The sequence below is a fragment of the Eulemur rufifrons genome, chromosome 3, assembly GCF_041146395.1.
Source record: "Eulemur rufifrons isolate Redbay chromosome 3, OSU_ERuf_1, whole genome shotgun sequence".
NCBI lineage: Eukaryota > Metazoa > Chordata > Mammalia > Primates > Lemuridae > Eulemur > Eulemur rufifrons.
In genome coordinates this window covers 10584701-10606924 of record NC_090985.1, presented here as the reverse complement: position 1 = coordinate 10606924, position 22224 = coordinate 10584701, and the positions used below count along the sequence as shown (strand labels likewise).

At 47.2% G+C, this 22224-nt stretch overlaps 1 protein-coding gene across 2 annotated transcripts in view; it reads right to left on the bottom strand.

Moving 5' to 3' along the window:
• Positions 1–6525: 6525 nt before the first annotated feature.
• SLCO3A1 (solute carrier organic anion transporter family member 3A1) overlaps positions 6526–22224 on the bottom strand; it is a 282154-nt gene continuing 266455 nt past the window's right edge. Inside the window, exons 10-11 of one of the 2 annotated variants that reach the window (XM_069465764.1) lie at positions 15914–16156; positions 6526–7170 (exon numbers count right to left, since the gene is read on the bottom strand). In XM_069465764.1, coding sequence (XP_069321865.1) covers positions 7088–7170; positions 15914–16156 — 326 coding nt within the window. In that variant the 3' untranslated portion in view covers positions 6526–7087. Of the gene's footprint in view, positions 7171–15707; positions 16157–22224 lie in introns of those variants that run through there. The other variant, XM_069465763.1, reaches the window with a different exon arrangement.

Sequence of the window (22224 nt, the reverse complement as noted above, 5' to 3'; positions counted from 1 at the left end):
ACCTGCTCTTTCCACTAAGCATCCTGCTCTCCTTTTGCCCCCAGGTATGGAGTGCCCACCATGGGCACACGGCCTCGCAGAGTCCTGTCCATACCAACTTACTGTACCTCACGGCCTTGCTTGAAATCTGACATACATGTGTTTGAAATATGAAAGGAAATTAACCGTCTTCCTTAGAGTCCATGTTCCCAGGGAGCGTGGGACGCCATGACGTAGAGGGTGGGACCAAGTCAGAGCGAGGGCCTTTGGACATCCACTAAGACCCTCCTCGCCGCGGCTCAGGTCTTGGTTCTGGTCCGCTCCTGCCCTGGAGCTGCCTCAGTGACTTGGTCAGGATTGACCCGTTGCTATCACCTGAGAAAATGACTGACGGTGATATGAGCCTTCCAGAGTCACGTTCACAGGCACAGTCGCCATGAAAATACAATCTTATCGCCAACATCTTGCTTATGAGGAACGTCTCCTTTCGTAGTGTTGCATTGTCATGTCTAATCGTTTGCATAAAACATGAAGAGCTAGAAAATGACAGTTTTAGACACAGTGGAAGAAACTGCCATTTTCTTCATTTTCTTTTCTTTTTTTTTTAACCTGTATCAAATACTGATTTTACTATGAAAATAGAGTTGCCTCGATACAGAATAATTCTCCAAAGAAACTGAGGTGAGAAAAAGGAATCAGCTGCTGAGCTGAGGGGCGTGAAGTCTGGGGACAGGGGCTTTCCCTTCCTCTTCATCGCGAAGGTGTTTCAGTCACAGCTGTGTATTGTGAAGTTCTCAGCGACGCGTGGTGCGGAGAAGCCTCCTAGGAAAATGTTTCCTCTCTAAAGGGGGCTGGGGGCACCTGTCATATCGAGTTCCAGTCCCTGGGGCTGTTTTCTGTATGGTTGGTCAAACAAACTCATGCTCTGGTCACCCTGCCTTTGTGTTTCAGCTTAATTGTCATCTTTATTTCACCCCTTAATTTTCTTCTTTTTTTCCACATGAGCAGCTTTTTATTATAAAACAAAACAGGTCTGTCTCCACGAGTGGAGAGGGACGGACAGACTGACTCACTGACTTACTGACTTGTGTAGTCAAGGAAAACCTCACTGATAAGGAACCATTTGAGCCAAGGCCTCAAGAGACCCATGTGAACTAGCATGCAAAAAACGAAATAGCAATCATTGCAGAAGATGCTACGCTGCTGGTTGTCCATCCAACATCCAGTTATTCCTTCCTTCTCTCTAACAGAAGCCTTCTTCCCTTGCTATAATGCAGCCATGTGATCAGGAGAAAGCTGGAACCCGTCTCTAACCATAGGGGTGGATTCCAATTAGTCTAAGCCAATAGTGGCCACCCAACCTCACTTACCAGTGACCGGTTCAGGAAGCCAGGTTTAAGCCAGTCAACACAAGGAATTGCCCTGGTCACTGTCACTGTTCCAGGAGTAGGCACATAAGCTAAGCTGGCCTAAGCAGATTTTATATTTCTGTTTGGGGGGAGGAAGTTGTTTCCTCTGTCCATGATGGATGTGAACAAGGAAGAATGTTGTCACAATTACACAGGACTTGGTGACACAGCCATCTCTGGACAATGAGGGAAGCCTGGAGACAGAACCAATACAAAGACGAGGGCAGAGCTGGGACCACTGCAGAGAGGAGGAGTCAGAGCTCTGGTTAGTCCATGCCTGGAGCCTGCTGTACTTCGAGACTCCCCATTATGTGCAATGAAGAATCTCCTTACTGTTTATGCCAGTTCGAGTTTGGTTTTTTATTCCTTAGTGTTTAAAGGTTCTTGATTATGAAAACAAAAATGATAGTGGCCAAAGTTTCTTGAGAATTACCTTGTGCCAGGTACATTCTTTATATTTGTAATTTTGTTTAATGCTTGACAATCTTATAAGGCAAATACAACATTGTCCTTATTTGTAAAATGTAAGTGATTTTGCCCAAGGTCACGTGTACACATTTGGCAGAACCAAATTCTTGTTTGTTTATTTGTTTGTTTGAGACAAAGTCTTGCTCTGTTGCCCAGGCGAATGCAGTGGCGTCATCATAGCTCTTTGCATCCTCCAACTTCCCAGCTCGAATGATCCTCCTCCCTGAGCCTCCCAAGTAGCTGGGACTATAGGCATGCACCACCACGCCTGGCTATATTTTCTATTTTTGTAGAGATGGGGTCTCACCATGTTGCTCAGGCTTGTCTTAAACTCCTGGGCTCAAGTGATCCTCCTGCCGTAGCCTCCTGAGTCACTGGGATTATAGGCATGAGGCACCCCATCTGGCAGGACCAAAATCTTTCAGAGCTCGGAGCCTGTGCTCTTAACCACTGTGATGTTTCCACTGATAGATGAGGCAGAGGGAAAAAAAAGAGGAAGGAGCTTATGAAGAAGCCATAGGAAGAACAGGAGATGGGGATATTATTATTATTTTATAATTATTAATATGTAATCTTGTTCTCTCCACCTGGAATACCTCATCCCTGGGACACCTTTTTCCCTTGCCAATTTCTCTGCCTAGGAACTTCTATTTGTTCTGTAAGAACTTCACTCAGATGTCACCTCCTCTGAGGAGCCTTCCCACATCCCATCTCCCCAAACCTCCAATGCTCTGGAATCCCACAAAATTTGCTGAGATTTCTATTATAGCCGAAGTAATATTATAAAGTGCTCATTTTCATACCTCCTCCTTGTACTAAATTCAGAACTCCTTGAGGGCAAGGACTATGTCTAATTATTCCTTGTGGTTCCAGTGCTTAGCTCAGCTCATTGTAGGTGCTCAGGGAAAGTGAGATTGAATGAATCAGTCATCACACATCAAGGACCCTCTGTCTTACCAGGTACCATGCTGAGAGAAGTAAAGTTAAAAAGATCAGGCCTTTGGCCCCTTAAAGTTCACAAACAAATTGAGGATGTGTCCCTATCCTTCAATTCTACATTATAGAAATCCAACACAAACTAGCTTAAAAGGAAAAAATGAATGTGGGCAGAGGACAGAATTTATTTGTCCTAGGCAGGTTACTTCTATTAATAGTTTCAGAAATAGCTGAATCTAAGATCCAGGGGTTTCCAACAATGTTATCCTCCAGATTAGATCTCTTTCTATAATCTGCTCTTGGGTGGCTTCATCCTCAGGAATTTTTTTTTTCCATGTGAAGGCCCCTCACAGCTCCACATTTACATCCAATGGTAGCAAAAATAGAGCTTTTTATTTCAATGGTCCTAGCAAAAGTCCTAGGAATAATTCTCAATGTTTTTAATTCAGTCACCTGCCCTTTACTGAACCCATCATAGTAACTCTGAATAGGCCTACGTCACATGCCTACCTCTGGGTTTGGAAGTGCAGTTGACCCCATCCAAACATATGGATTAAAAGTGAGGGAAGGTTGGTCACCAGAGGAAAATCAAGTTGCTGTTACTAAACGGGGGAGAAGATGCTAGGCAAGCAAAAACCAACACATGTTCTCCATAGAGGAGATGTCCTATACATCAGCAATTATATGGTAAGGCTAGGAGTGATGCCTGTCTTAAGTGCTTACAGCCAAATATTAGGTAGGAGAAATGGATCACTTCAAAGACAGCTGTCCACCAACACCTTCTAGGAGAAAGCCTATGAACTAGGCCTTTTGGATAGGTAGGATCATGGTAGATGAAGATGAGGAGGCCTTTCAGATACGTGGAAAGGCATGAACAAAGGCAGGGAGGTAAGGATCCTTTGGAGGTTTTCTAAGTTTGCTGGGAACTCTTGGGGATTAAGTCTGGAACTTAGGTTGGGGGCTAGATCTATACATAGTCTAATAAGTGCTAATCTTTATGCAGATTTCTTCTATATATGATCTCAAAAAGAGTAATTTTGGCATGCACCAGGTGCAGTAGTATTCTTCCCATGTTACCAACGGGGCAAGTGAGGCCTAGTGCAAGAGATGCCTGCTGAGAGTTCACCCTCTTGTGTCCAGAGATGGAACAGCACAAGAAGCCCAATTTCTACCCTCCAGCCCAGGACTGTGCCCTTCCCCCCATCCACAGTAAAAATAAAACCTGGGGTTGGAAATCACCAGTGCATCAGCTGTGGCTCAGCCCCAGGGCCAGCCTGAGGACACCTTTGGAGGAAGCTGTGGGAGCAACCATAGAGGCAGAAAGAAGGTATCTGACTTGCCTAATGGCTAAGAGCAGAGACTCTGGAGTCAGGCCTGGTTTTGATTCTCAGTTTCATGAGTTAAGGTGTTACCTTGGGCAGATTATATGACTTCTCCAAGCCTTAGTTACCTCATCTATAAATAAGGTATAGAACAATACCTATCTTATAGGATGTTTCATGAGGTCTGAATGAGGTATTGCATATTAAGAACTTAGCACTCTCTTCCTCCTTTGGTCTGTTTTCCTCTTCCAGTTTGGTCTCCTGTTCCTTGTCCGTCTCGTCTGGTCTCGTCTCCCCTTCATCATCTGGTCTGGTCTCTTCTTCTGGTCTGGTCTCCTCTTCCTCATCCGGTCTCCACCCCTTAATTTTCTTATGGGGAATAGAGAAAAGCAGGATTCTGGAAGATCTGAAATGCCCTTCTTTGGGGATCTCATAAATGCATGTTTATATATTTCACAGGTGGAAATACTATAACTCAGAAGTAGGGGGAGGAAGAGAGGCAGAGGAGGAGCACTTTTTGCAAAGTGGTTGTGTGAGTGGTTCTGAATCCACATTAGGGGCCACAAAGAGAGCCTGCTTTTATTTTGGTTGAGCCAAATGCTTGGGTGCATTGACCAATAAGTTGGATTTCTGGATCTGGATCAAGATCAGCCACTTGTGTATATAGTTCGAGGCCCTGATGGCCCATGGTGGCTGATAGGACACTGGGAAGAGATAGCATTTGTGGTCTCATCTGAGCCATCTGTTCTTGCTGAGTTAGTTGAACAACCTGTGTGAATAAATCTCTCATGGATTCACTTAACTATTAAAAGATGAATCTCTTGACTTCAAACAAGATATAATATACCTTATATACCTTTGTAAGATTGAGATAAAATGGAGGGAGAGTGTGTTTTCCTTAAGTTGACCATTTTTATAGGGGAAAAAGTAGCAGGGGAAAAGAAATTGGACTGTAGATAAAAACAAATGTGAAATTTGGGACCGAACACACCGATGCCTCAAGCAATAGCCCTTCCTACCTTCCTCCTTCTGCCTCCATCGGAATTCTCAGCGCAGACGAAGCCCAGCTCCCAAGAGGAGCCACTAGCAACTTTTTCAGCAGCTTCAGCATCTTTTCACATCAGGACAGAGAGTGTTGAAATTGCATTTTCTTGGGATTTTTATGCCGGAGAGAATAAATCATGTTGCTTTGCAAAAAATAAACAATCGCATAAATAACAGGGCCAGGCTAAAAAAGATCCCCCAAGGTACCAACGGCTCAGTAATCAGGCCTCGAAGAAGGTCAAGCGTACTCTTTCCTGACCCCCCTGACCCTAGAGTGAAAAGACAACTCGGAGCTGAGGTGGGTACAGTCTTCAGGTTGTAGTAATTGATTTGACAAGCTTTGATTTCGGGGGGGCTCGATGACAATGGATGGCTATAGAGGGCAAGATCCAGGCTGGAGGCAGAGTGTGAAGAAAGAGGGTCAGTTACAGGGCTAGCCCCATAAGAGGAGTGGAGCAATTCCAGGTCTTTTGCCCAAAAGGACAGAGCACAGTAGACTGGATTCTGGCAAGCATCTGCCCTTGGGGCTCGTCTGGCCCGTGGTGTAATGCAGTGGGGACTCTAATATGCATGGCAGTGACTAGTACCAACCTGTCCAGATGAGGCCAGTGTACTCACAAGGAGGTGAGTGATTGCAGGTGAAGGGGCCTGGCAAGGTAGGGGAAGGCCACTGGAGCTCCATCCACGGAGTGAGGCTTGTGGGTGGGTCTGCGGACCTAGAGAAAGGGAGGCGGATGCTGTGGTTGCTGCTAAGGAATGGGAATGAAGCCAAAGCCCTACAGGCTGACGGGTCTGAGGCTGCTTGTTCATCATTCATTCATTGGCATACGGCACAGCCACTGAATGTCACGCACTGTACCAGGCAGTGGGCAGTTCCTGAGAAGAAGCTGTTGCCTGCTCTCCCAAGGTTTACAGACAGGGCGAGGGTCAGAAAGGAAGGGCAGATGGTGACAGCACAGGACCACTACGTGTATCAGTAGGAGCCAAATCGGTGCTGTAGCATGCCTAATTCCAGCCAGAGGGCGGGATAGTCACAAATAGTGACCATTTTTCTGTGCCACACACTGCACTCGGTGACTTCCTACACGATCTGAGTCTTATCGCAAATGTTTAAAGCAGGTGTTAATATTCCCATTTTATAGATGATGAAACTGGCTCCGAGAAGTCAGATCACTTGACCAATATCACACCTGGAGCACGTGCTGGGGTGGGGATTTGAATGCAGGTCGTTTTTGGCTGTAAATCTCAAAGCCCACAAATATAGAAACACATAGAGCCAGAAACACTCTCCAGAAAAATCTTTTAGGATCGTTCTACCCAAAGGCACAAGAGAGAAAAATAACAGAGATTACAGCATGAGGCAGAGGAAGAATTAAAATAGTGCTTTTAATATAATTTTCAGCAAACGTACAGTATGTACTTTAACATCACATATTTCTAAACTGCTCATCTGGAAAATATAAGCTGCAAAAATACAGAATACCACACTCAAAAAATCTATTGAGTATGTGCTTTTTCCCCTCCATTCTGGGAAACAGAGTGGTTTTGACCCCCGCGGCTGATTTCGTTAGAGCTGCTGGAGCCCTCGGTCCGAGAAGCATTCCCAAGAGAGGGGTTTCTAAAGCGTGTCAGCAAGCCAGCCCCACGGGAGCCAGAGGAGGGATGGACGGAAGGGGTCGACGTTACTCTTTAGCGACCCGGGAAAAATGCCTACGCTGAGGGCTGTTTCAAGGACTCCTGACCGTAAGTCACCTCCTCAGTCCTCGTCACAGGCCTGCGCTGGGGGCCTCAAAGGACCACACACTGGCTGGAGGATCCACACTGGGGCCCTTGGGGTCTCGGGCAGGGAGGAGCACACTAAGGCAGGCCCGCGCGGTCTGTGGGTGGTGGTGGGCTGTTCTCTGCAGGAGGAGGAAGAGGGCCAGGCCCTCAGCTTCTCACAAAGGAGTCTTCTGAAGGTGAGTGTGACTCGGGGCAGGTTTTCTCAGTCTCAATGTCTTGGTACTCTGTGCCTAAAGGGGGAGGAGGGAAGAAGAGCCAAGAGGAAAAAGAGATCGGTCTTTTCTGCTTTTCCTACTTTTTGTTAGGCTTATATAATAGCATCATGGCTTTCCAGGGGAATGGACAGGAGTAGGCAGCGGAGGCAATACAGAGCTCGTTTTCACTCCATGTCACCCCAAGAGACCAGATTCCAAAGCCCAGAGGCCTTTTGGAGGCCACAGCTTTCTGAGAGGCATCTTTATCTACCTGTCCATCCCAACACCCAAGCGGATTGGGTATAAAGTAGACGTCTCGCTGTCAATAGTTCATCCTCCTCTTACGTAAATCACCAGGGACAGACCTGTGTTCGAGGACTCGGTCACTGCACATCTCTACTGAAGAGAGGCTGAGTGTCAGAAAACCACCCGGCATCACGGTGTCACGCTTTGCCCTTCAGCATTCAGGACAGTTCGTTTCTCATTCAGCCACAGTCATTCACCACATGAGGAGTAAAACAATCTCCTCATAGGAACAGGGTTTTAGCCTATGCCACACTCCCAAAATAGATGTTGTGGCTTCATTTAAAAGGCATTAAAAACCCAACTGGTCCCTGGGAGGATTCATAATCTGTGCACGTCTCATTGACCGTAATATGCGGCTTTCCTGTTCAGTGACAGGCGCAGTGGGGCCATAGAAGTCCCTGTTCATTTATTTGTCCTCTTTAGCCTTTGACCTGGTGGTACATAAGGTGACAGTTTGGAAATGTCATTCCTAGGCCAGTCACGGTGGCTCATGCCTGCAATCCCAGCACTTTGGGAGGCTGAGGTGGGAGAATTGCTTGAGGCCAGGAGTTCAAGACCAGCCTGGACAAAAGCGAGACTGTCTCTCCTAAAAAAGGGGGAAAAAAAAAGTATGGAAATATCACTCCTTTCCTCAGGATTTTTAAGCTAAGGCCTGGATTCTGGTCAATTGAGAGCATCCTTTCTCAACTTTTGCAAGGCTCAAATTCTCATGGTCTTGGTCTTGGGGTTGGGGAGTTGGAGAGGGTGGGGCAGAAGTGAGAGCTGGGGTTGGTTCCCACTCAGTAGAGTAAGACAGAGGCTGAGGAGTGGCCAGGAAGCATCTGCTGATGTGGCTAAGATTGAAGAAGGAAGGAGGAGTGCTTCGAAAGTCTCCAATGTTTAATTATTGAATTGAAACACAGTTTGTCTCATTTTAGATTCCTGTGCCCATAAGCAAAATTTTGCAGGGGTTCTCACCGCTGGCTCTGGGCTCACTTCCGAGTGACTACAGACTCCTGCCTGAGGCTGCCCAGTGGTAGCTGGTCTGTCGGCTTTGCCGAGCCTTCCTAAGAACCCAGATCCATGTTCTCACTTTGGGGGGCGTGCAGTACAGTGGAAAGAGCACTGGTTTGGGAGTCAGATCTGTCACTGGCTCCCAGTGATTTTCTAACTGGCTATGTGACCTTGGGACGGTTGGATTTGCTGAGCTTTAGTTTTCGGACCTGTAAAGTGGAAAACAAATTCTACTCACCTCATAGGGCTGGTGTGAGCACGCTGCTGCCAGTGATACCTGGGGTCTCGTGTGCACAGCACCTGGTGCGCGGGGGCAGGCTTCTAACCGACATGAGCCCCCCAGTCCCTTCCCTCCCTTAAGGTGCTGGAGTAGAACAGAATTTGTGTTCAGTGGGTTCCCCTGGTAATGAAACTTCCTACATTGCATACTTCCAATTCATTTTATGGCCTTAGATTATAAAATCAGATAGTCATGCCAAGCATGTCTCCATGAGAATCATTTTCTACTAGGTTAGCATGAATTTAAGAAAAACATTAATGGGCTGGCAAAAATATCAATCTACAGAAAGTTAAACCTCCAGAAAACGTACTGTTGTTCCATTTGCTCATAGCAAAAGAACATAATCACTTCTACCTTATGGAAAAACATTCAAAATTTATGATGATCATCAACTCCTGATTGTTGACCTGAGTTGTCATTACAAAGATAAAAATGTCTGGAGACTCCGTTCCTAAAAGCCTGGGATCTGAGAATAGAGTACGACATAGCCAATCGTGCCCAGCTTCAGTGTGGCTGAAGCCCCTGGGCCAGAGCTGAGCTCCCAAGGTTGATGCTGTGGACCACAGTGGTGCCAGGCGTCTCCCTGCTGGAGCTGATGCCCGGCACTGACGAGTGCCGCACTGGCATCTTGGTGCTTTGAGTGCATTTCAGAACGCATTAGAGTGGCGGGATCTCGTTTCCTCTTACCTGTCCATTTCTGGTAGAACACCTTGTGTCAGTGGATAACTAGGATTGGGGGGATAACTAGGAATGACATAGGAAGAATGGACGTCCCTAGATACAGCTGCCACAGTGTCCTAGTGGTTATATCAGGGGCGTGTGAGAGTGTGTGGGGCCCCATAGTCCATTTGGCCTGGAGTCTTTCTGAAGCAGTCTCTAAAGGTGGGCACGGGTCCCTCATGTCTTGCTCGCTAGGGAGGTAATACCCATAATGGCTAAGCACATGGGCTTTGGATTCATAGACCTGGGTTTGAATCTCAGCTGTGCTTTGTGACCGTGAGCCAATTTTGGAAGCTGTCCAAGCCTTGTTTTCCTCCCCCGTAAAATGAAGCTAACAACAGCTCCTACCTCACAGGGTTATTGTTGACATTAAATAATACTGTAATAAGCTCAGCCTAGTAGTTGGTTCATGGTAAGTGCTTGACAAATGTTAGCTACTATTTTTATTAGCCATTATTAGTGCTTACCAATTATTCCACCCGGAATGTCTGTTAGCCTTACAGTGCCAATGTTGTGTGTTGGTAGGGAGGAGGGAAAGGGATTTGAAATACTGTTCAGTATCTGGATTCACTTTTGTTGTTCCTACATTTCTCCCTCATGTGCCCATTTCCACCATTTAAGAATAAAGGATGGTTACTGTAGTTGAGTTGCTGAGTCTCAGAGCTGGAAGGGACCATAGAGTGTACAGTTCAAATTCTCCACATTACGCAAGAGACAAATAATGTAGCCAATTTTAAACCCTGACAGCAAAAGGGCACTTAACTCATTGTTGGAAGTAAACGAGATATCCGAACGAGGGTCTCCCGAACAGGAGTGGTTCGCTCCAGGTCCCTTGTGACACGTGCTCCAGCAGCCTTAGGTGCTGGGCTCTGCCCCACCTGCACTCAGCCATTAATGCCCCGCCCCCCCAGCATGGTGTTCTTGGGGCCCTGCCTGTGCTCTAGAACAGAGACCAGCACACTGTGGCCCTCCCTTGGCCAAATCCAGCCACCAACCGTCTCCGTAGATAAAGCGTTATTGGAACCCAGCCCATTTGTTTGTTTACCCACTGTCTACGGCCGATCTCATGCTATTAGTACAATGCAGTTGAGTAGTTGTGACAGACTATGGCCCATAAAGCCTAAAATGTTTACTCCTTGGCCCTTTACAGAAAAAGCTTGTGAACGTGCTTTGGCAGCCTTCTCTTGGGGGCCTCTTCTCCCCCTCTGTCCTCTCACTCTCTCCCTTACAGATACTCACTACTCTGTAGTTTTTAGTTTTTTCACCATTCTCTCTCCAGAGCCTTTCTGATTCTCGTTGCCATGAGGCAGAGCTCACCACCACCATGAGTCGGGTCTCCTTACCCCAGACTGACCCCAGCTCTAACACTATTATCCCATCGACTGTGTTTGTGCTCAGGTCTGTCTGGCTCATTGAACCGTGAGCTCTTGGAGGGCAGAGACCATGTCTCTTTCACCTTTGTAGCGGGTCCAGGGCCTGGCCCTGAGCCAAAATTTTAAGCAAAAAAACGAACAAATACATGTTTAGAATATATCAAGCTCATACAATGCACCCCAAGTGAAACTAATCCTGCAAATGAAAATCATGGTACCACATGGACAGTCCCTGAGAAATATGAGCTCTTGGCCCTGTCTCCATGGCAGCAGAGTTTTCTGAAGGACAGGACCATCTTTGCTTTTCTAAATTTCCCATTTTAAGGTTTTGTAACCTGTGTGGTCCCTGCCATGATGAGCAGGCACCCTGGGTGGCTGAGGTAGGTGTGGGCGGCTGTGTGCGGTCAGTGTGGATTCCACGTGGTGTTCTAGGGAACAGGCTCTGTAGGAGGCATCTGAACAAAATACCTTCCTTGCATATTCCACCAGTGAGAGACTCTTCCAGTTTACTCTTGAGCTATACTAATACCCTGGGGTGGGGGGACTGGGGTCCAAAGTCTGCTGTCATTTAGGGCCAGTTGCTCTAAGAGATTAGGTCCTTGCAGCTGTTCAGAGAGCAGGAGGTGGAGTGAATTGGGAGAGGTGGGCTGTAATGAAAGAGGAGGGAAGGGCAGAAAAAGGAAAAACACTCTACTTGGGTCTTGAACTAATTCTCCAGGCCAAATGTAATTTTACTAATACCCTCTCTTGGAAAACTGGGTGCCTCTTAGGTGTTTGACCTGGATTCTAACCTAAGGGGAAACAGTCCCTAAAGGGAAACATGGATCATGGTTGAGAGGCCAATATGAGGGCAGTAGCGTTAGCCCAGCAGTTCCCTACTGTGTGTCTGGAACTTTCCTCTGGCTTTTGGCCAGAGATGTCTGCTTCTCCTACGCCATCAAAATAGGTAAGAACAGCATCAGGCAGCAAGTATTCTCCATCCATTGGACTGAGAAACTGCTTGCCTGGGTTTCTTCCCTCATTCAAAGCAAACCAGATCAAACATACAAACCATAATAAAATACAGCATAGCTCTACCAAACTGCAACAGAAGCTCATCTCCTCCTCCTGGTCTTGACTGTACGATCAGTTGCATTGATTTCTACACATTGAACTTTATTGCTTAACACTGCTGAGTGGGGCTTCCAGGGCTCCAGAGCAGCGCTTAGAACAGACCACTCGGGTCTGACAGGCGCGGCTGGCTGGAGAAGCGGCCATGTTTCCCAGGACCTGAAGCAGCAATAAAACCAGCCTGGCAGGAACACAGGGAGCAGCAACTATTTTTTCCTCAGAGGGTTTTTCTGTTAGAGAGTGCACATGTATATGTATGTAAATATATGTTTCCTCTTTACATATATTCCAGAGGGCCTCCTCTGGAAGGTGTGGAAGAATTTCCATTAGAACTATAGCAGATTCTCTTTCCTGAGAAATATCCCTTGGGAATGGTGCGGCTGTCATCCCAGGGGCCAGAGGTGGCCCTCGTGTGGAATTTTTCTTTGGGTTTACCTCAGGGCTGTGGGCTTTCCAATAAGAAGGGCTGGGAAACCTGGCCTGTGTGAGGGAGGGGAACCTCGAGGTCGTTACGGGACATGGAGGTCGACTTGGGACTGGAATGTACAGATGCCACTTAAGCTTAAAATCATCACTGGAGTGAGGTATTCCATTGCAAGGTGGTGAAAAAGTGATTTTTTATGGAGAAGCTTGGAAGACATTGGCAACCCTGTCAAGTAATTCCTCAGAAGCACTTGGTTTCCCCTTATTATGTTGCCTGCTTAAGCGCCACCAGCGAGCTCCTCAGGAGGCCTGTGAGGGGACCTTCTCCTGCCCCTGCACTGGCTGTGAGGAAGTCGGCAGGGCATGCTGGGGCCTGCTGCAGTGCTGGTGTCCCCAGGGTGCCTCGGAGCCTCACGGCTGGCCTTCCCTGACAGCACGCAGCCTCAGCTGAAGACAGCCAGCAAACCCTGTCCCCCAGAGAGACACCTTTGCAAAATGTGTTTACTTCATATGCGGGAATGATATTGGTAAAAAAAAAAAAAAAAAAAATCCCCAAACCTTCTTGGTCTGGATGTAGGAGCCACAAAGATCTTTCAAAAGTTTCAGCCAAGAGAGGCTTTTCATCCATCCCTGGGCAAGTGCAGCTGAGATGGTGGAACAGTTTGCAGCAAAGAGAGAGAACTCTAGCGTTCACTTTCTGGGTTTATTCCATCCCTTACATTTCTGTTTTCTGTCAATCCCATGAAGATCTTCCCAGGAAATCTCTTCCATCAAGATACCACTCAGAACCAAACAGATAACCAAGAGGCTGGATCTAGTGTTTTATGTACAATGATTCTTTATAACACAAAAGGAAAATTAAAACTAGACCGAGTTTTCTGTTCTGCAGCATATGAGAGAAATTAAGATTTTAAAAGATGACGCAACACACTTCAGAACCATCTTGCAATAGGGGCCTTTACATTTATACCCAATTGCTGATAAAACTCAGCCCTGGAGTTGTTTTCCTTTGTCATTCTAACATCTTTTATCATTCATCCTGAAATCTTAGGGGAAAAAAAATCCAAAATGCAAAGAATTGAAAAAAAACCTTCCCCCCCCCCCCCAAAGTAAATAGTCCCATGAAATAGTAGGTCTTAGGGCCTCAGTGTGTTAAGTACTGAGTTTGGAGGGCCCGGCCATAATCTCTAAGAGGGCAGTGACCTATTAGCAATACAGTTTTAAAACAAAACTAAACCAAAACCTGTACAGAATGTTAACAAAGCCTCAGGACCAACAGAGCACATGTTTTATGAATTGGTTGGAGAACCATCCCCCTTTTACTAGTTAACATACTGATGAGCATCACCATTTTCATGGACAAGGACAGACTAACACTAAGCAGATGAAAGGGCTGTTTTGGAAGCATCCTGTCCCAGGTAGCTGGCCACTGTGGCCCTGCACTGTGACACAGCTTCTCTTTTGGTCATCCTTGCTTGGTACTTTCTCTAGATTTGGGCATCTGTGTTAAAAATTTGGCACAGCACCACCTCCCACTCCTTTTATTTCCTGATTCTTTTGTTGCCTTGTGGGTAAACTGCAAATGTGTGTCTGGGGTGAAAAAGCAAACCAACCAATCTACCTTTGTGGTCTTTTCCAGGACCATGAGTGTGGCATGAACAAAGGTCACTGAAGAAGCAGGAAGGGTAAGTTAACTGGGCCCTCTGCTGGGTGTGTGCATGCCTATGTTAACTCACCTGAGCTCTGTCCCCATATGGAAATGGCCACAGGAGGCTTAGTCTGCTGGTTGCAAGAGGTTTTCCCATGTGATTCTTACCCTAAACAATGACAGGTTCGTTCTCTAACTGTTTGAGGTTCAGCCACTTTCAAAGCACACACAAAGGCCTCTTAGTTTGAGATTAACTCTGAAAACGTCATTGACATTTTCATGCATTGGACACGTGATACCTTCCAGGAGCTGGTGGGTCCAAACGTTATCACAGACACCACAGACTGCTCAACAGCTTGTGTTAGGGAGCGGTTCTTCTCTTTCCTATCCCCAGAAGTATTGCACCCATACACACAAACCCACATCTGAGTGCGTCTCCTCCACAGGCTGGAAAGAACGCCTTGTGGAATGTCAAGCATGAATATAAAAGGGCTTCCCATGACAGTGATCACTGAATCATGGGGAATAAAGCTAGAAGGCAAATTTGCAATTCATCACATTATCCCCTGTTGTTTCAAATGTGATTCTTTTAAAGGCAGCCTGCACAGACACTCTTTTTGAAGTAATTTTTTTCTTCTTGTAATGCATCGTATATTCTTGTTTTTTGCAGAATATCCAAATGAGAATAAAATGATAAAAATTACAATAGATTAATTGCATCCCTTGAATCACATTATATTTTTGGTGCATTAAAAAAGGAGAAAAGTAAAAGCAACCAGCATCATAAATCCGGCCTATAGAACTGTGTTAGTGACTGAAGGGTTAACACAGATTTTAGAAGTAGTTAAAAATAGTATTAGAGGATCGTACACACAAGTTTGAAATTCATATGCGTTGTATTTTTCTTTTTAAAAATGGCAAAATGTTTGGCAAATGTAAGCAAATGACTTAGACTGTGTTGGGCCTCCCCGGCTCTGAGCCGGGTCAGTCATGGCCGGGTGAGGCCCACTGCTTCCTGAGGTCGCTCTGCGGGGCTGGGGGAAGGTGGACGCCTGCCCCTGGGAGGTGCTGCCAGGGGAAGGGGAGGTGCTGGACCCCTGCCCGGCCCCCCCCCCCTCGGGCCCTCAGTCTCGAACATGGGAATGGAGCTGGTGAGAGGTGCCAATTACAGACTCCAGCACGGATCACCCGTTAGCATCGCTGAGAGAACTCTGGGGCCTTGAACCACAGGCAGACTGGGTGAGTCGTCTACACAGTGACCCATATTGCAAGAGTTAGAGGAGTATAACTTTCACCCCTCCGCCTTTCGTGCCTCCCACCCCCACATGGAGGGAGAGGGTGGCACAAGGTGTGTCACTAGTGCTTAATCTGGCAATGTTCTCAACTTGTGTTTTTTTTATTTTTTTAGTAGACTTTTTAAAAAATGTTTTGTATGTGTATGTATATCCAGAAATGTCCATCCTCCAAGCTGGCCACCACTGTTCCCTGAATTTGGCAGTGCCTGTTGCTTGCAGCTGTTGGCATCCTGAAAACCATGAGGTGCCTCCACAGTAGACTCTGCGGCCAGCAGGGCGAGTGTCCTCCGGGACCCTGCTGCATGTCAAACACATGGTCCCCTTCTCTCCTGATTCTGAATCCTGTCTGGCTCTGATTTTGAGGAAAAGGACAAAGGTTGTGTGCGTGTGTGTGTGTATGTGGAGTTTTGGTTTTTTTTTTTGGAAACCTTTTTTTCTTTTTTAAGAAAATTGACCCTTTGATCACTCATACAGAGTTCAGCCCTCTTTAGTCACTATAAAACGGACTCCATGTTCTCACACCACTCATGGTCTTCCAGGTTATAGATAAACTTTGTCCTATGTGTCTGGTTTGCGGGCACAGGGTCCCTCCCCAGGTTGTCTAGGGTCAGAGTAGAGGCAAAGAACTCACTGGTGCTCAGCCCGCCCTCGTGGTTTTTGATGTAGCGTTTATAGTTTTTCCTCAGGCACTGCCACGTGGTGGTGTAGAGGACGAAGGCGAAGGACTTGAGCGCGATGGCGATGCTGACGTACAGGTATCTGTAGACCACGTTGTCGTAGAGGACGCAGGCGCCTTGCTCCCCACAGAACGTGCTCCAGAACAGGCAGGTGGAGTCGATGCCGGCCCCGAAGATGAGGGGTGGGGGGATGAAACCTGGGGGAAGGAGAAGAGGGGTGAGGTTCTGGCTCTGGTGGCTGGTTTGACGTCAGGGCGGCTCCCCTGTTCCTGGGTGTGTGCGCTGGGCTCCGTGGCTGTACAGAGGTCAAAGACAGGCTTGGAAGGCAGACTGTGCGAGTCCAAACCCCAGCTCTGCCCCTTACTGACATACAAAGCCACACACGTTATTTAAGGCAGCCTGCCTTGGTTTCCTCATCTGCAAAGATGGGGCCACTATATCAGAGTGTTCCTTGCAGGGATTCATTTTTTATTAAGGTCCCCTCTGAGAATGAGATGAGATATAGACCCTTAGCCCAGAACAATACACCTACCCCCACAATGACACATTTTGGGGGGTTTGCAGGTCCCCCGAAGTCCATCCGTGATCACCAGGATAAGAACACCTGCCGTGGCAGTGCCGCCACTCAGAGGGCAGCCCGAGAGAGGGCAGGATGAATGAGGGAAGCTGCACTTTCCCGGTTGTAATGACAGGCGTGGACGAGGTGAGTGGGGACTGCATTACCCTTTCAGTCAGTGCTAACGAGGCTGGCTGAGTCCTTGTCCCAGGTGCCTCAGCAGTTCTCCTTAGAACTCTCCAGCTCGTTACCCCAAAGAGAAGCCCCCGAGAAGAATTCTAGGTGAAACTTCATTCAACTTCTCAAGCAGCTAGATTTAATAAGCTCCAAGCTCAAAATGCCACAAAACCTGCTCCCTTCTTTCCAGCTGCCAGGTCGGGCTGTGGTCCTGCCAAGTGGAAGTCCTATTCCTAGCATCCTCTGTGGCCCGAAAGGCCGCCCAGGTCTTTGCGACCTTCCCCGCCCTGACCCTCCCTGGTTTCTCCCTGCCCACAACAAATGCCTTTCTCTTTTTCACTGAGAAAGAGCCAACTGGAGGAACTGCCATGGCAACCGCATAATAGAAACTCAGCCACACTCCACATTATTAAGGTAAAAAAAAAATGGTGATCTGGAGCCAATTTAAATTATGGATGGATCTGGGGATAAATGGGACTAATTTGGCCTGTTCCTGTGGCACAGTGGGACAATGCAAAGCCATTCACCTTTCTATTTCGAGGCTTTTATTATATCGTGATTAGCGCTCCCCAATGCTCCCCCCTCCTCAGCCTCTTGTGACCTTTCTTGAGGCCACTTCACTTTGTCCTAGGCACCTAGCAATGGGCAGCTAAGCCCAGAGCGGACACCTCTGGTTAAATGCTTTGCCATGGGAAGGAACTGAGAGCACACGTGCCCCTTGCTCCAAAATGCCTGGGTGCAAATTCAAGTTCTGCCCAAGTCGGGTCATATTTTAAGCACATCAAAGGAAATTTTACAATGTAAAGGAACCGTTAATACTTGTTTAAACCAAAATATCCCTCTAAAATGCCCATGTGTACGTAACTCCTCCACACACCTGTACCTGAGTGAGGATTTTTATAATATTCGGTTGTCCTTCGAGTGGGGCAAACCGCTGTGTGCTAGAGGTGCCAGTTTCATCCTGCTGTTGTCAAGCGCTACCACCAGATGCCGGAGTACGAAAAAGCAGAAATTAGGAAGCTAAGTGCCTCAGTTTCTACATCTTTAAAATGGAGTTCATACCAGCTGCTTGGTCAAAGTTAGGGTAAAACTCTTCACAAATGAGGTGTGTGACTATTTTGCAAAGGCCTCGCGCCCCCCCCACCCCCCCATGGGGCCAGAACTTTTGCTACCTTGTTCATGTCTGAGAGGGAATTTAGGGTGATAGTTTAGCAAACACTCTAGATTTAAGCATAACCTTTACAAGATTCCTTTTGTATTTCTGAATAGAGAAAATATTGGCTTTCTTTTCCACCAACTCCATCTTTTCTTTCTCACTGACTTACAGTTCTTTCCCAAAGGGGAGCTCTAGCTGGCAGGCCCTACCTTCCAGGTTTGCAGAGAATGCTACAGACAGAGAACTGATTGGATATTTTTAGTTGGAGGCCTCTGCCATTCTGGAACTCACCTGATTAGTTACAGAAGGGAGTCACACTCTAATGACTAATTTTTACACCTAGTCACTCATCCTTATATGTTCATCACACAGCTGGACCACAGAAAAACCCAGGTAGCTCCTGCAAGAAGCTGGTTCTCCATGGACCAACAGGACACTTCTACAGTATGACAGCTGTCATGGTAACTACTGCTCCTACCAGCCCCCACCCTGCCGTTGGATAGGGAGCTCTACATCCCTTATGAATCCCCTCCATGACCTACTTTGTTTCACATAAAAAGAAACTGAGAATGAGAGATGTTGTTTGGTCCAGGTGTGGTATTTCAAAACCCAAACCCAATAATTCTCTTCTTTCTAATTCAAAGTTTGTTGATTTGAGAAGACTTTAGAGCTCTTAGTGGGGATTTCCAAGGCTATGGAGAATATTTTATTTACCTTTTGCTCAGCTCCTGGGAATAACTGGCTTTCAGAAGCCTGGTTTTGAAGCGTGCAGAGGGTGAAACACACAGGGGTTCTGATCTTTGCAAAGCGGGAGCCCTCTTTTCTTGTTAATGCACAGAGAAGGCGGGAGCCCTCTTTTCTTGTTAATGCACAGAGAAGGCTGGGAGACTTATTTTGTAAACAAACTCCCCGTATTTGGCAGTGCTGCACTTGTCAGCAGGAAGACACAGAGTTGTCAGTTGTCGTGGTTGGCTTTTTTCCAAGGGGAGCTCACAGCTGGAGGTTGCTTGGTGGTGGGGAGGAAACAGAAATTTTGGAACCAGAGTCAGCTGATTTTGGATTCTAACCCTGCCACTTGGGAACTGTGAGACCTCAGGCGAGTTGCGCAACTTTATTGTATCTCAGTCTCACTGTTGATAAAATGGGCACAATTATACCTTCTTCAGGAGGTTTTGTAAGAATTAAATGAAATACCATCGGAGAAAGCCTTCACACAGGGGCTTCCGTACAAACCTGGTTCCTTTCCCTATTGTTTGGCTTTTGTTCCAAATCCCTTTGGATAAATGAAAATCTGCTCTCTTTTAAATCATCGCCTCTAGAGAAAGAGTTATAGAAACCTTTCAAGCCATGATTCAGTAAATAATCCCAACAGGTAAGAATGCTCCACCTTGTAAGAATAAGTCTGTTTTAGAGGGTAATTGGGTGCTTCCAGAAGGGAGGCCAAGTGGGCAAGGCGCATCTTAGTGTCTACTCCTGCTTTGAGCATCTTCGCCCTGTTAACTCCTTGGTGATAAGAGAGGGTAATGACGGTATAGTATTTCCTTAGAAATTGTGTATTTTGGACGAATGCTTTCCTCCCTGGAGCCTGCAAGGGTAGCTGTCTCCCTTCTGTCTTCTCTTCTCCCTGTCTCCTGGGCAGGAACTCGTGGATGAAGGAGATGTTAATAAGGTCCGTCCCCTCACTGGGACACTGGGCGCCCACTGTGTGTTGGGGAGGATGTGTGCAGGGTCCGTGCTGGTTCACATTATTACAGAGAATATTAAAAGGAGTGTATCTTTCTTCCTATTATACTCTGGCACAAATTGCAGCTATATATATTTCAGTGAAAAAATTGCAGTACTGCTTAAGAAAATTGTCTCTGTTTTCCTGAAATCTATTAACAGAGATTAAACCTCAGGGCCTTGTATCTTGGCTACTTAATTCACTCACCTAGTTAAAAGGCTGTGCCCGTTTATATTGTTTGGTCTAAACTTAAACGGTGAACTGAAAGGCTTTTGTACGAAAAATAAATTCACCTTCCTTTCTGGGACAAAACGGAAGACAAAAATTACTCTGTCATTTACATTTAAAAAGATATCTGTTCCTCTCCAGCTTACCTGGCAATGGCAAGACTTAAATTCACCATGGAGTCTCTCTATTCAACCTCGTGGAATTACCGTTATGTCCAGCACCAGCTAGAGAGGGGGATGTTGCAAAGTGTATTATCCCGAAAGGATGAATGAGTTTCTCTGCTCCAGCAACGCCAAAAGAGAGACTGGACTGTTGACACCGGCAAGCATCTTCCAGGGACACCTGACATTCACTGTTGTAAATCCAAGAGTCCGGAGGAGCTACTATGTTCTCATTTCCTTCCTGGACCCCTTGTTAAAGTTACAAAGGCTCAAAGGGCTTAAATGACCTGCCAAAGTGGTCAGTTAAAGGCAGAGCGGGACTCAAGCCCTGGTGTGACTGACTGCAGAGGGATCCATGGTAAGCATTCCAGGTCCCCTTAGCACGGGTGAGGGAAGCAGATCTTGGGTGAGGCAGGTACAGCAGGAGGTCAGGCACATTGCTGAGAGGGCCTGGCACACAGCTGGTACCTGACAAATGCTTTCTGAATAAACCCCCAAGTGCACAGGTGAGTAGAAGGGGTCTTTTATACATCCCCCTCCCTCTCACCTGGGGTCCCTGGGCATGCTGGAGCACGTAACATGTTCATTTCTCCACTTGCCTGCACACTTCCTCATGTGAGGACTACGCTCACAGCTGCTCAACACATGTTTGAACACATCAGGATTTTCTCAGACGTACTTTCCTAGAGTAATTCACGAATCACACAAGATCTGGGGACAGTCCACTCAGGAGTGACACCTGCATACAGCAATGCACCCTGGGGGGGGCCTTCTCAGTGCTTTTGCCTAGTAGGTGCTGGTGGGTGGCAAGTCTGTGGTGGCACTCCTGAGAATCATCGTGCTTGATATCTCATTCTAGTAAAGGCTTCTCCAGAGGCCCAGTCCCAGGGGCTTGACGCCTCACCCAAGCTTCTGCTGCTCCTCTTTTGCTTTCATCTAATCAGGCGGGGGGCAACAGATGCTGTCTCCACTCCAGGTCGGCTGCTTCTCCCCTCAACGCTTCTGATGAGTCGTCCTGCATCCTGCCTGGCTCGCCTCCCAAAAGCGGAATTCTGAATGTGTATCCACTCCTTTGCTCCACCCTAGCAACTACTCAGCCAAGTAAGATTTCTTCCCTTGAAATTCAAGGTCCTCTCTAACTCTTCTAAGCCTGTGCCTTCCCGACACTTGCTTCATTCTCCTGCTGGAGCCCCAGAAGGCAGGACACAGCCCCTTTGAATACCCTTTGGGGTACCTGGACAGTGCCTTGCACATGGAAGGGTCTCAATGCATATTTCTTTCCATTAATCTACTATAGTGAAACATCCATGGCATGCGGTAGACCCCAGAAGCAAGATTCTAGATCAGACCCACGAGCAGATGGTTTGCCCACAATGCAGAGAGAAAAGCAGTGACCAGGCCACTGGCAAAAGGGTGAAGGAGGATGGACCGGGTGCACCAGGAGTCCTGCCGAGAGCAGATCATTCACTCCACCCTGAATCAACTGACCTTCTCCAGCTCAGTGTCCTCCTGCCCTGCTCAGCTCCGGCCACTGCCCTGGAGGACATGAACTTGTCCAGGTGAGTCCACACTTTCATCTTTGCATAACTCGTTCTCAACATCAAGGCTGTTCATCTCTGGCCAGCCACAGCCCCAGGCTTTACCACCTCACAGAACTGCTCCACCTCTGTAATCTCCAAGTCAGATGAGGAGGCCTTTGGTCACGGGCTCCAGTTCTCATTTCTCACTATGTACTACAGCTAGTTCTTATAGTTCCTCTCTCTCTGTCCTCTCTACTTCCTCCCATCTCACCTCTTCCTTAGGCAGCCCAGGACCTGTGGTCCACAGGGTAGCCCCAATTCAATCATCATCCTCAACAACTTTTCTCCACTCTCCCCTGCAGACACTGCCATCCATGCTCCTGCTGACCATGTGCAGTCCCAGCCCTGGCCCCTTCGTGCTGAAAGCAACAAGGGACACCAAGCTGGCCTTCACTTCTACATTCCCTGCGGCCAAGTGTCTGGAAAGCGTGGTACTGCCCCCCTACCTTCCTCACACTCTGGCCCTCGGGGGTGGTACTTTGGCAATGGCCCCTCTGAACCTGCACCGCCCAATACCACGGCCCCATCCGGCTACTTATATGAAAACCAATAAAAAATGAAAGTTTATGGAAGCCACAGGTGGTGCTGATATAGAACGTTTCCATCATCACAAAAAGTCGCACTGGTCTATATCTGCTCCCTATCCTGTCCTAATAAAGAATTCCCTTGTTCAACACATGATCC